Source organism: Hyaena hyaena, unplaced genomic scaffold (assembly GCF_003009895.1).
Source record: "Hyaena hyaena isolate Hyena2069 unplaced genomic scaffold, ASM300989v1 scaffold_154, whole genome shotgun sequence".
In the NCBI taxonomy this organism is placed as follows: Eukaryota; Metazoa; Chordata; class Mammalia; order Carnivora; family Hyaenidae; genus Hyaena; species Hyaena hyaena.
In genome coordinates, this window is record NW_024080786.1 from 1,258,494 (window position 1) to 1,272,735 (window position 14,242).

The 14,242-nt window shown below is 40.8% G+C and overlaps 1 protein-coding gene across 3 annotated transcripts in view; it reads left to right on the forward strand.

Moving 5' to 3' along the window:
• Positions 1 to 14,242, forward strand: part of RAPGEF4 (Rap guanine nucleotide exchange factor 4) — a 300,415-nt gene that overhangs the window by 35,307 nt on the left and 250,866 nt on the right. For all 3 annotated transcript variants that reach the window (XM_039239196.1, XM_039239189.1, XM_039239190.1), the window contains exon 2: positions 12,629 to 12,771. In XM_039239196.1, the coding sequence (XP_039095127.1) occupies positions 12,629 to 12,771 (143 nt within the window). The remainder of the gene's footprint in view (positions 1 to 12,628; positions 12,772 to 14,242) is intronic.

Below are 14,242 nucleotides of genomic sequence, written 5' to 3' on the forward strand. Positions count from 1 at the left end.
TAGCATGGGCTCACATGAAGAAAAAAAATACAAATGGATCCTCCAAGAAATCTTGGTGTATACATAAGCTGTTATTAAAAAATGATTCTTTGTGCATTCTTTCACTGAGGACACTAGTAGTCTGAGGATTCATTATTACTCTGATTTGGTAAGTATGACAGAGAACAGCAAAAATTTTGTTGACAGTTTCTTAGCCAAAAAGTAATCTAATTTTCCCTAAAATATTAATAACTTATTTGAAATATTAGTAACTTTTAATAATATATACTCACATGTACAAGTAGAACAAGCACAAAAGGATATTTCTTCAGCCATGTTCATTGCTAGACACTTCAAGGTACTGGAACTATAGTAGTACTTCAAACAGGAAAAAAAAATCTTGGCCTTCCTAAAGTTTACGTTCCATGGGAGGCAATCACTAAAATAAACAAGTTAATTGTTATTAATTTAAATATTATGTTAGTAAGTGCTAAGTGCTATAGAAAAGAAAAGAATATTGGGTGAAAATGGGTTAGGTATTGCTGAAAAGGACTGAGTGAAGCAGGGCAGGCAAGGCAGGCTCAGCGACAGGAGAATTTGTGCGAAGACTTGTGGTAGGTGATGAGTCATGCCTGGATCTGGGGAAAGAGCAGCACTGACAGAAGGAATAGCCATCACAAAAGCTCTGAGGAAGGCCAAGGCCTTCAAGGTGCAGCAAAGACACCTGTGTGTCTGGAGAAGAGGGAGTAAGAGGGAAGTAGTTGAAGAGGAGGTTCCAAAGGAAATAGGTGACTGGAGTGGGGCATGGGTGCTAGAGTGTCCACCATTATAGTACTGTGTCCACTTCTATTTTGTTTTGTTTTATTTTATTTTTTTAATTTTGAGAGAGAGAGCAGGGTAGAGGGGCAGAGAGAGAGAGAGAGAGAGAGAGAGAGAGAGAATCTTCAACAGGCCCCAAGCTCAGCATGGAGCCTGACATGGGCTCAATCCCATGAACCATGAGATCATGACCTGAATCCAAATCAAAAGTCAGATGGTCTACCAGCTGAACCACCCACACGCCCTCCACCCATTCTCTTTTAAAGCCAGAGATTTCCAGCCAGCTGATCCAGTAAGGGGAGGTGTTTTCAAAACTTCCTGCTAATCATGTGCTCCCCTTCACTGCTTTTCAGGGAGTGATCCTGTACCTCGGGTGGGTTGGGAAGTATAAAAGATTGAGAATCACTCTTCTAGGTAAAGTAATGTCCTCCCTGCCTCTCCATCTCCTCAGTATTTTTCCTTTCTTTTTCCTTCTCGGGTCTCTTCTGGTTGCCCAGAAATAGAGCTAAGAAAAAATTATTAGAAGGCTCTGATTGAAGAGATTCCCATTCTCTGTAATCGTCATGGCCTAAAACTCTTAGGGCTCTCCAAATATTTAATTGTAGCAGCAGCAGTTTTTTTGAACAGAGTCATCTCAAATTTGAGTGTAGCACGAGGTAGTGTGCAATGAGTTTTGACAGTCCCTGCTTATTCTGGTGAAAATTACATAAAAGAAAAAAAGCCATCATTTCAGACTTATCTGGGAAGGATTTTAAAGAAGCGTCAGTTATCTGAGTCATGCCAGAAGCCATTTTAAAAGTTTAAGGAGCCCAAAGAAATTATTTTTAACCTAATGCTAATAAGCAAGTGTATTACCTAGGGAAAATTATGAACACTTGATGTGCTCTTTGGGGTCCACTAAGCAATTTGGCTGGGATCCTGGACCTCTGGCTGGGGGTGTGTTGTAGAGAGACTTATGCCCAGCATGAAGATCCTGTACCGAGTTTAGATGCTCATGTTCGGTCAGAGAAGGTTTTTAAAAAGAGCCTGTTAAAATTGGGCAAGACTGTACTTTGGTTTTATCTTTTCATGTTTTTTAATGTTTGTTTGTTTGTTTATTTATTTGAGAAAGAGAGACGGAACAAGTTGGGGAGGGGCAGAGAGAGAGAGGGAGACAGAATCAGAAGCAGGATTCGGGATCTGAGCTGTCAGTACAGGGCCTGATGTGGGCCTTGAACTCACAAACCGTGAGATCATGACCTGAGCCAAAGTCAGACGCTTAACCAACTGAGCCACCCAGGCGCCCCTATATTTTCATTTTAATTGTAATAAGACAGATTGCAGCACACTGAGCCTGGTCAAAAAGGTTTCTCTTTTTATCTTCTCACTAACAGCAGGGTTGGCATTATTTAGATATTAGCTGGGCTGTTCCTGCCCTCTGCCTGAATGCAGGCTTTTTCAGCTGTCTAAATAGCTCTGGGCCCCAGAGTTGGCATCTCTCTCACCATGGGACAGATGACAGAGTGATCATCCCTAAAAGGGAGGTGGAGGTATTCTGACCCCTCCTGTTGCTCAGCTGGGGCCAGAATGTAGTCCAGAGTGACCTGTAGTTAAAACTCTTTTATTTGGGACACTGAGGGGGCAGTTTTCACTTCACTCTTTCATAAAGACATAAAAGCAAGCAGGCATGATTTCTAAACAGGGAGGCACGAAGGCCAGGAAGTTGCAGACTTCCCATGCTCTGCTTCCTGGCAGCAGAAGTGCAGGCCATATTTTGGAAGGGTCACACAGGTCTTGGTGTGCCTTGTGACAGTCAGTCTTAGCTGTGAGGATAAAAAACTGCAGTACTCCTGGGTCTCAGGATCCATCAAGGGGATTTTTTTTGAGGGTCACCCTGAACATGGGCAGAATTAGGAGCCTAGAGAGAATTTTGGCAATTGATTGAGTTGAGCTATGTGTGAGTGTGTGTGTGTGTGTGTGAGAGAGAGAGAGAGAGAGAGAGAGAGAGAGAGTGTGTGTGTGTGTGTGTGTATGTGCTTGTGTATGTGTATGTATGTGTGTGTTTAAAAAAAGAATATTCACTCACATTTGTTGAAGATGGTAAGCAGACTTTATATATGACCATTCCAATAGCTATCAGACCACACAACAGGATTTTACAGTTGGCGAGAGATTGGGCTCAACTCTGAGTACGGCTTGGGCAAGTGGGAATTTATAGCCAAGGAGAAGTGCTGGGGGGGATGTCAGTGGGTGGAAAATGACTAAGAGGAAACATCAGGGGTACAAAGGGGTTTGGCTAAAATGATCTAACAGGATTCTTGCTGAAGACAAGGCTGATCATGTATCACCTGGGGGGTGTTGGAGGATGAGGAACCTGATCAGTTGTCAGATATTGAGGGAGGAAGGTTCTGGTTACATGGACTTAGTAGGGTTCTTGCCAAAACTGCATTTTCAAGGAAGTACAGAGATGGGCCTAAGGAAAGGTTCAGAAGTCTGAGTAAATTTGGTCATCAGTCTTTGTAAGTGTGTGTATGTGTGTTTGTGAATGTTTATTTGTACATTTGTGTGTATATGTGTGTATAAGTATCTTTGTACCTGTTTGCCTGTGTGTATCTGTGTGTGTGTGTGTGTGTGTGTGTGTGTGTGTGTGTGTGTATTGGTGGGTAAGAAACTCTTATGAAGAAGAGTCATTCAGCAGGTTTCCAAGGGAAGGAGCTGTAGCAATACACTAGATTTTTAGGACTAAATGAACCAAACAGAGGTGGGTCTGTAGTTATAAAAAGAGAAATTCATGGGGTGCCTGGGTGGCTCAGTCGGTTACGTGGCTGGCTTTGGCTCAGGTCATGATCCCATGGTTCATGAGTTTGAGCTCCGCATCGGGCTCTGTACTGACAGCTCAGAGCCTGGAGCCTGATTCGAATTCTGTGTCTCCCTCTCTCTCTGCCCTCCTCTGCTCATGCTCTGTCTGTCTCTCAAAAATAAATAAATGTTAAAAAAAATTAAAGAAAAAAGAAATTCGAGAAAGAACTGATTTTAGGAAGAATTTACAATAATGCCTTCATGAAATCTTTGTAGAACTTTCTTTCTTCAATGATGTCTTCATAAGAGATGACTTCTTAATTCCTATTCCCTTTTTTCTATTTTAATTGTGCTGCTTACCACATATTGCCTCGGCAATTGCTGTATGTGTGCAAATCTTGCTAACTCACTTTTAACTTCCTTGGTGCAGGAGCCATGCCCGCAGTGCCTTATGCTTCTCCAGTACAGATACTAGGTAAAGATTTGTAGATTGAATGAAGGCGTTTTCAAAACCTTCATTTTGAATTTTGTTGACATTGTTGGTAAAACTTGTAATTAGTAAAGAGTAAACCTCTCAGTATTCTAAGTGGTTAATAATCACATAATTAAAATGATAACATGATAAGTGGTAAACATCTTGAGTTTCAAAGACTTTTGATATATCCATGTCATCATTGGCATTGCAAATACACATGATTTTAGTATACTAATACTCATCTAACCTCTGTGTCAAATGTTTTTTGCTGGTAAAATAGGGTTCATAATACCTGCTTCATCTAACAGGGCTGTGATGATCAAATATTTGGAAAGTTAGTGCTACAAAAAGACTGAGATGGTCAAGTACATAGTGTTTGAGATCTTCCTGTTATAATACTAGAGAGTAAAAGAGAAAAACATACATGTATACCTATCTATAAAAGCTTTAAAAGACACAGGAGAATAATAATACATGTTTTTAAGTACTTTATTCTTTGTTTTCATTAAATCCGTATTTTAAAAGATCTTTGTGGCTAATGTTGATGATGAAGATGATGGTACTAGTCATAATAATAGCTTCTGTAGCCTTTTATAATTTATGAGGCTTACATGGATTATCTTCGATTTAGCAGTTTATGAAGGGCTTTAGCTCTTATAACCCTAAGTTACTGTTACAACAAAATGAGTCCAAAGAAATGCAGTCATTTTAATGCAAATGTATTTAGTTAACATTACACCAATGTTCTAAAATACATTTCCTGATTTTCAAAAGACATCTGGAAATTTAAAAAAAAAATACAAGTGAGGTATTTGAGGAAATAAAGCATTCTATACATTCTCACAAGCTGACAGTACTGCTATAGTCTGTTAGTATGCCCAATTCTTGGCTGAGCCTTCTGTTTATAATTGTAGGAAGGCAGCTGGGCAGAGAGCAGTTCTGCCTCCCCACCTTCTTTCTCTCCCTCTTCCCATACTTTGAATCCCCATGGGTCTGACTGTTGGGTGTTGGAATTGCTGTCCCAAAAGGTCCCCCAGAGCTTCTGCTGATGTTAGCACTGAGGGGCTTACTCAGATGGATGAGGGTGTAGCCTTCCACATGGCAGGGGTTTTGCAAATATTGATTTTCATGCAGCCAAACAACAGAAGTCATCTAAGGGGAGATGTTTTTGCTAATTTTATGGTTATTATACCTTTTGTCTCACAAATGCCTATGTGTTATTATTTGTGCTCTGATTAATCCAGAGACTGGTTAATTATTCAATAGATAATCCCAAATTGACTGAATTAAGATTCAAGAGCATATTAAACTTTTCACATTGCATAATGCATGCAGGCAGCACTGGGAATTCAGACCTTTTATGTCCCTTGTACCCCTGACTGTGGTCCCCATGTGTGCCTTCTCTGTGCAGTGAAATCAGGTCCAGACCAGAATATTATGGATACTCTCATTACAGTACTTTTCATACAGTATTTTAATTTGGGGTTCATGACTCCCTTCCTCACTGGATTGTGAGCTTCTTGTGGGTAGGGATGTTGTCTTGTTTACCCTTGTTCCTCCACAGAAAGGTATGTAATGTACGGTATTAGGAAAGCAGTATAATTTACTGGATGGATATATGAAATGCATGTGCATTCCTGAAAGGATGTGTTTGGTGGAGAGTGATTTAAAATTCCATAGATTTTGGTGTGCCTGGGTGGCTCAGTTGGTTAAGTGTCCAACTTCGGTTTAGTTCATGGTCTCGTGGTTCACGAGTTTGAGCCCTAAGTCAGGCTCTGTGCTGACAGCTCAAAGCCTGGAGACTGCTTTGGATTCCGTGTCTCCCTCTCTCTCTGCCCCTCCTCTGCTCATACTCTGTCTCTCTCTCTTAAAAGTAAATAAAACATTAAAAAATTTTGATTCCATAGATTTTGATAATTCATACTGCAAAGTGAAGTCTTTATTTATTTGAATGCCATTAATTTGAAAGTAGGTGTAATAAAAAGTGTTAAAACCACTCCTTTGAGGATTATAAATGCATTTTACTAAAATATTTTATGATACTGCTAAGTAGGCATTATCTATCATTACAATTTATACAGTATTTAAATAATCACATTTTATCAGAAATATTTTTAGTTTGTGCCTTTTGCATAACTAACTTGGATAGGTTAACGTCTGATCCTGCTATCTGATTTAGAAGGTTTCTAATGACAGACTGAAATTCATCTTGGAAGAGCCGAAGAACCACAGAAGAAAAATACCAAAACCAAGTAGGAAAACATTGATTCACTGGTTTATAGAAGATGAGATCCAAATAGGATTTACCAAGTGAATAAATGAATGTCAGTATCTCCAGGAAGACAAAATTTACATGCATGAAACATGAAATATTAACAAAATGAGATAAGATACCAAAAATATGTTATCAACTGGATTTCATGTGTTTTTTTAAGTGTTTATTTTTGTGAGGGAAGAGTGCATGTGCACCTGAGCTGGGGAGAGAGAGGCAGAGACAGAAACAGAGAGAGACAGAGAGACAGAGAAACAGAGGATCTGAAGTGGGCTCTGTGCTGACCACAGCAAGCCTGATGCAGGGCTTGAACTCATGAATTGTGAGGTCATGACCTGAATTGAAGTTGGACTCTTAACCCACCGAGCCACCCAGGCACCTTGTTATTAATTGGATGTTAGAGAAGAGAGACATTGTAAGGAAAAGTTCTATGAAGGAAGTGAACCCCAAGCTAGTTATAAGGAAATGAGTCAACGTGAGAAAATAACTTCTTATGTATTGTTTTTTATTGCTGTGGAACAAATTACCACAAACTTAGTGGCTCAGAACAGCATACATTTATTGTCTCACTATTTCTATGGGGCAAGATCCTGGACATGCTTGTCTGAATCCTCTGCTCAGGGTCTTAAAGGCTGAAATCAAGATGCTAACTGGGTTGTGTTCTTTTCTGGAGCTTGGGGACATCTTTTAAGCTCACATAGTTGTTGGTAGAATTAAGTTCCTTGTAGCTGTAGGACTGAGATCCCTGTTTTCTTGCTGGCTGCCAGCCAGGGGTCTCATGTATTCCTCGCCATGCTGCTCTCTTGCGACATGCCACTGTCCTTCTTCAAGGCCAGCAGAAGAATCTCCCACTTTCTCTGTCCTCTTTCAAATGATTCCCTTGATTATGTCAGGCCCATTTGGGAAAAAAAAAAAATCTCCCTTTTGATTAACTTGAAATCATCTGATTAGGAACCCTAATTATATCTGCAAAATCTCTTTATCCTTGTCATAACATAATCGTGGGAGTGATAGTTTTACCCTTTTGCCCTGCTCCTATGGACCAAAAACAAATTCCAGCTCTGGTCCACACTCAAAGAGACTATACAAGGATGTGGGTCATTGGGGGTTGACCTAAGATCCTGTCTATCACAGTGTCTTCTTTTGTAAATGATTCTTTCTATTGCTTTTCAAAATGTTTTCAAAGTGAGTGGTTTTTTTTTTTCTTATTTTAAGCGATTTATAAAATGGTCCTGGGGTGTCACGTGCCAGGCTAAGGAAAAGAACTTCTCTGAACTTGGAGCTTTCACTTACTTTTGCTTGGGGAAGCACCTGTACACATTTATTAAGGGAATGGAAAGGATCTTAGAGTGAGTTATAATTAGAGAAGCCCACATCATCATTTTGAAACACTGCAAGAGCTTCTGAACTGGTCTCTTACCTGCTGGTCTTTATTCCTTCACATCTGCCTCTACTTGCCAAGGTGATCTATTGAAATGCACATCCTACCATGCCACTGCCATTCTTAAAATACTTTGTGCTGGCTGTTAGATGGAACCAAGCTCTCTAGCCTCCTGGGAAGGACTGCCATGCTGTTCAGCTTCAGGTCCCAACATAAGCTTCATGTGTCTTTCATTCACATTGAACTGAGGCAGTGGCAGGAGGGGATAAGAGGAAAGGGTGGATTTGAAATACATTGAGTAGGCAGAATTACCTGCATGTGGGGTGGGTGAGGATGAGGCTGCTGCATGTGTGAGAATGAGGAGTGCAGGTGCTGTAGCAAATGTAGGAGAGAAGAGTTAGTTTGAGGTCACTGTAGAGCATCACCATCACACACCAAGAACTTGTTGCAGGCTTGACTGTCTACTGGTACTGTGGGATCTATAAAAGAAGTATCAGGCATGACCTCTACAGAGATGAGAAGTCATGTGGCATTAGGAAATTTTGGATGCACAAGAGAAGAGGGACAAGATGGATTATTACCAGCAGTAGATTAGAGAGGTGGGATGGTAAAGATGCTAGTTAATAGCTGAATGCAATTTTCTGCATTCCATGGAGTACCCAGTAAAAGCAATGACAGATAAAACATTGCTTTTTATGTTTCTGTGGCTTCAGTTTTTAAACAGTGGGAGACATAAGGACCTCATCTGGGAATGCCTGAAGAAAATATCAGGAAGAGAGGTTTCAGCGTTGTTCTGGTTATCTCAAATTAGCTTCGTCTTTTCAAGTATCTTTGGTCACCTGGCCTTATACAATCTTGTTATAAATCCTGAAGTTCTTTTGTGCTTGTTTTGGACTATATGAAGGTACATACATTTTTCTTCTTCTGCTTTCTATTTCTTCTGGAGAATGTTGGACCAAAAATGTTTTTAAGCTGTCTGTCTTCCTAATAGGAGACACACTCTAGTGAGAATGTGCAAAAATGGGATGCTGCTTTATTTTTTAATGGAAGATGGATTCTAGTCTCTGCTTATCTTTTTTTCTATGTAACTAAGTAGAATCCACCATGTCAATGCCTAGTCAATTTCCAGCTCATTTGGTCCTTGTGATCCCTCCCGTGGTTGTTTAAATGCTGTCATTGCTTTGGAGCTGCAGGCCAGTGCCAGCGCTGCTGTGGCAGCAGCCTGTGGAGTTCACACCGCTGCTTGCTGTGTCTGGGTGTGACTCCCTGCTGGTGCCAACACTGCCTCCCGTGAAGTGTGCCCTGCTGGCGTGCCTCCTCACTGAGGGGTGCCTCTGCCAGTTGCTGTCGCCCTGAGTGCCTGTGAAATGCGTTCTCATTGGGCACACAAAGACACTTGTTGAAATTCATTTGTACCCCTTGATTAACTGCTCAGGTTCTAGCCCTTGTTTCAAAGCTCCTTCACTCAGGGAACATACCTTCTGGTAGGGAATTGATAAAGCCCTAACAAATGGCAGATAGGTAGAAAGAGGCACTTGTTCTGATGGCTGTACCTTCCCTAACAAAGACTGCAAACCTTCCAGCTCTTTCAGGAATTTGGTTATCTCATAAATTGGGCACTAATGCATCAGGATTTCCTCTCCTCCTTTCTGGGAAACAGGGTCTGAGCCCTTTCAGTAGAGGTTAGTTGGGAGGCTAGCCAAGGTTGTGGGCACACTCTAAGTTTAATTTTCTTGGGCGTGAAAGTGTGATGAAGGCAGGTGAAGAGCCTCTTAAGTAAGCTTTCACGAATTTAGGTCTTTCCCTTAGTGAAACGTCATCTGTTCATGTTCTCCAGAAATGGTCATCTGTCATGGTGGGATCTGTCTTCCCCTGTCCCAAGGTTCTGGAACTCTGGTGCATCCAATCCTGACTTCTGTGTTGGTCTAGGTGCTGATAAGTGATGCTGTCATAACAATCCCCCAACCCTACACACACACACACACACACCCCAAATCTCAGTAGCTTTACCCAATGGAGGTTTATTTCTCACTTGGACAAAGTCTCCATCTTGTGGCTATAACATCTGACACATATGCCTCTGTATTAGTTTCCTGGGACTCTCAAACAAAATACCACAAGCTAGGTGGATTTAAAACACAGAAATGTATCCTCTCACAGTTTTGGTGACTGGAAGTCCAAAATCAAGTTGTTAACAGGGCAGGGCCATATTCTCCTGATGGCTCAATAGGAGAACCCGTCCTTGCTTCTTCCTAGCTTCTGGTGGTTGCCAGCAATTTTCGGGGTTCCTTGGCTTGTAGATGCATCACTTCAATCTCTGCCTCTACCTTCACATGGCTATCTTCCCTGTGTTTCTCAATTTCCTTCTTTTTTTTTTTAAAATATTTTTATTTATTTCTAGGAGAGAGAGAGAGACACAGCGTGAGCAGGGGAGGGTCAGAGAGAGAGGGAGTCACAGACTGAAACAGGCTCCAGGCTCCGAGCTGGCAGTCAGCACAGAGCCCGACGCGGGGCTTGAACCCACGAACCGCGAGATCATGACCTGAGCGAAAGTCGGACGCTTAACCAACTAAGCCACCCAGGCGCCTCTCAATTTCCTTCTTTTTATAAGAACACCAGTCCTTGGATTATGGCCCACCCTAATCAGTATGACTTCATATTAAGTTGATTACATCTGCAAAGGCCTTATTTCCAAAAATAGCCACACTCACAGACATTAGATGTCAGGACTTCAACGTATTTTATGGGAGGGACACAATTCAACCCATAACACTGCAGAATTGTGGCTGAGGAAAAGAGAGATGGAAGACATCTGTGGCTCTTAACAGTCTCATCTCTAGTACAGTCTCCTCTCAGAAGTGATACATGCTAGTTTGTTCACAGTCCACTAGCCGCAACATGGCTCCAGCGTAACTGCAAAGGAAGGTAATTCAGGGAAGCAGATGGGTATTCAGTGAGAATTACTGGTCTCAGTCACATCCTTGATCAGCTCATTTCTTCTGATCCCAGATGTCTCCAGAGCACACATGAGGCTGGATAGTTTCTGTGTAATGTGAACTATCTGTCAAGGAACATCATATAGTCTTGCAAAGCATACTGAAGGAATAGACTTTGAAAACTGCTTAAAGGAAAGAAAGAAAACAGTTTATATAATCTGTAAAACTATCCTATTGTTGTTTGTGTTTTTTTGGCTCCTTAATCCAGAGAATACAAGATGGTGGTCAACAAGTTGGATCTAGTTCATAGATGTTTTATGTGTGTGTGTGTGTGTGTGTGTGTGTGGTCTACCCAATGTTTAAGAAATGTAAACAAAGATCTAGATATCTTTCTTTGAACAATTGGAAGATATGACAGTATCTGGGACCATGTTTCCACAGAAAACCAGTAATAAGGAAAACAGTCAAATAAGACCTGCTCCTTGTAGCAGTTCCATCTCTGCAGTTCACTCCGATCCCCACCTTTCCCTCTAGTATTGCCAACACTGAGGCTTAGTAGCAGCGCTTATTTATCTTTGTGCTTTCATTATTGTTTTCATATAGTAGAGATTTCCCCCCTTATATATGGCTCTTTTTACCTACTTGGTTTATCTGATTGGCCCCTGCAGACGTTTGTTTTTGTGACTTCAATTTTAAATAAAACCTGAGTTTTCATGTGTCTTATCACATCCTGGTGCTTCTAAAGGATTAAGCAATACCCAAAAGCTTGAACTGTGCTTGAACTCATGACTTGGAGGCTGATTCCTGCTTTGCCATCTGTAAAGGAAAAACTCCTCCTGTGTTCTTCACTCTCTCCACTACTACGGTAACCCAACACTTCTGACACAGATGTGTGGGTTTTCCACAGCAAGCAATCCAGAGACACTGGCTGGGTCTCCTAAAGTTCAACTCCGTTCAATTCAATTGTGACATTATGTACCTGGAGATAACATCAGATCCTCCAGGTTACTGGCTCAGCCCACCAGACTGCCCCATCAGACACACTTCAGATGCCAATTACAAGTCTGTCACCTGTGCTGACCAGTGGGCTATAAATCAGAGTGGTTCCTATACTTCCACCTCAGGTTTGATTAATGTGCTACAGTGGCTTACAAAACTCAGGAAAAAGTTTACTTACTAGATTGCTGTTTTGTTTGTCTGTTTTAAATAAAAGGATATAATTTAGGAACAGCCAGATGGAAGAGATGCATAAGGCAAGGTGTGGGAAGGAGCATGGAGCTTCCATGATCTTTCCCAGCATATCATTTTCCTCAAATCTTCACATGTTCACCAACATGGAAGTTCTCTGAGCCCCATAATTCAGGGATTTTTATGGAGGCTTCATTATGTAGGTATGGTTGATTAAATCATTGGCCTTTGGTGATTAAACTCAATCTCAGACTCCTCCCCAGATGTTAGGAGGTGGGGCTGAAAGTTTCAACTCTCTAATCACATGGTTGGTTCCCTTAGCAACCAGCCTTCATCCTTAGGTTACCTAGGGATTTTCCAAAAGTTACCTTAGTAACATAAATGCAGTTGTAAAGAGAGGGTCTTGTTATAAATAGCAAGACACCCATTTTACCTTTATGCCTCTGAAATATCTCAGGAACAAAGGACAAAAGACCAACTACCATAACAAAAGATGCCCCTCTGGCTCTTATGTAGAAAATCACGAGTTTTAGGAGCTATATATAAGGAATAGTGGATGGAGACCACTATATTCCTTACTATAAATCAGAGTATTATACCATCTGTAATAGTTGTGATTGAAGGTGAATAGTTAACAAAAGCCTAGAAATACCTGTGATGGGGATAAGTGTATAAATGTTTGCAGTGAAATACTTGTAATTAGGATAGTTGCATAAATTTGAGTATAATTAACATAATGCATATTGACTGAAGTAAATCCTTATTGATGCAGCTTTTTGTGCCTTTTCTCCCCTTTGTAGACCGTTGGAACGATCCAGTGAGGATGTGGATATAATCTTTACAAGGCTGAAAGAAGTTAAAGCTTTTGAGAAATTTCACCCAAATCTCCTTCATCAGATTTGTTTATGTGGTTACTATGAGAATCTGGAAAAAGGAATAACATGTAAGAAATGCAACTTCAGTGGAGTTTTTCCGTGTATGGTTTGTGCTCATCTACAGTTATCCTATGGGGCTAGATGGTACATGGAGTATTTATGTGCCAAATATTTGAGCTTCAGCCAGAGGTATTAGGTTGACATTTCCCTTTACTTTGTTTATTCAGATCCCTGTAGGCATTTCCTTAACTTTGTTCACAGCACATAAATGGATCTTCCAGGGTAGCTTGGAAGATAGAGGTGGAAGGATATACTGATTCATATATTCAGCTAAATCCTTAGAAACTCAAATATTTATTTTCTTTATCCCCCAAAATATGTGAGACAGTAGGATATTACATAAAGATAAAAGGACCCTTAACTCATGTTAATAGTAATGTTTTGAGTCAATATGAGTGAAATCATCTATTTCAGGGTATTGGATAAGGGGCAGGGAAAGTAAATGATCTGGTGACAGCTGCTTTTAAAAAAATATTTTCAGGACACCTGGGTAGCTCAGCCGGTTGGGTCTCTGACTTCAGTTCAGGTCATGATCTCACGATTTGTGGGTTCAAGCCCTGTGTCAGGCTCAGTACTGATAGCTCAAAGCCTGGAGCCTGCTTCAGATTCTGTGTCTCCCTCTCTCTTTCTGCCCCTCCCAGCTTGTGCACTCTCTCTCTCAAAAATAAACATAAAAAAAATTTTTTTTAAGTAAACAAAAAAGTTTTATCATTAAAAAAGAATGCTTTTTCATTTGTTGGGACACTTATGCTGCAGCAACAGAAAACCTCCATCTAACTGGCTTGAATATCAGTTATTCAAGAGAGAAAATTCAAGGAGGGAAAAATTAATTACTCATATTCAGGAAGTCTTGAGATAGGATGGCTTCAGAGTTAATTAAGTGACTCAAAGACATTACTAAGGTCACATGGCTCTCCCATTTTGTTTTTGTTTTTGTATATGTTTTGCTATGCATCCTCAGGTGTTGCCTTTTGTTTTCAGACTTGACCCAAATGATTGACGGCTATAGCAATTAGGGGCATTACATGTGTTGCGAGGGGAAATTCCTCTCTACCCTTAATGATTCTTTTTCCTGGTTTAATAAATTGACATGATAGATTAACAGGAGAAAAAAAAATTAATTTCGTACATGCAATAGTCTCATAGATATGGGACCTAAGAAGTGACCAAAGCAGGGGCGCCTGGGTGGCTTAGTCGGTTAAGCGTCCGACTTTCGCTTAGGTCGTGATCTCGTGGTTCGTGGGTTTGAGCCCCGCGTCGGGCTCTGTGCTGACTGCCAGCTCAGAGCCTGGAGCCTGTTTCAGTCTGTGACTCCCTCTCTCTCTGACCCTCCCCTGTTCACGCTGTGTCTCTCTTTCTCTCCTAAAAATAAATAAAAAAAAAAAAAAAAAAAAGAAGTGACCAAAGCAGTTTGTTTATATACTGTTTAGATAGAAGCACTGTTTGTAGAAAACCAACGACAAAGAAACTTAGACTTGG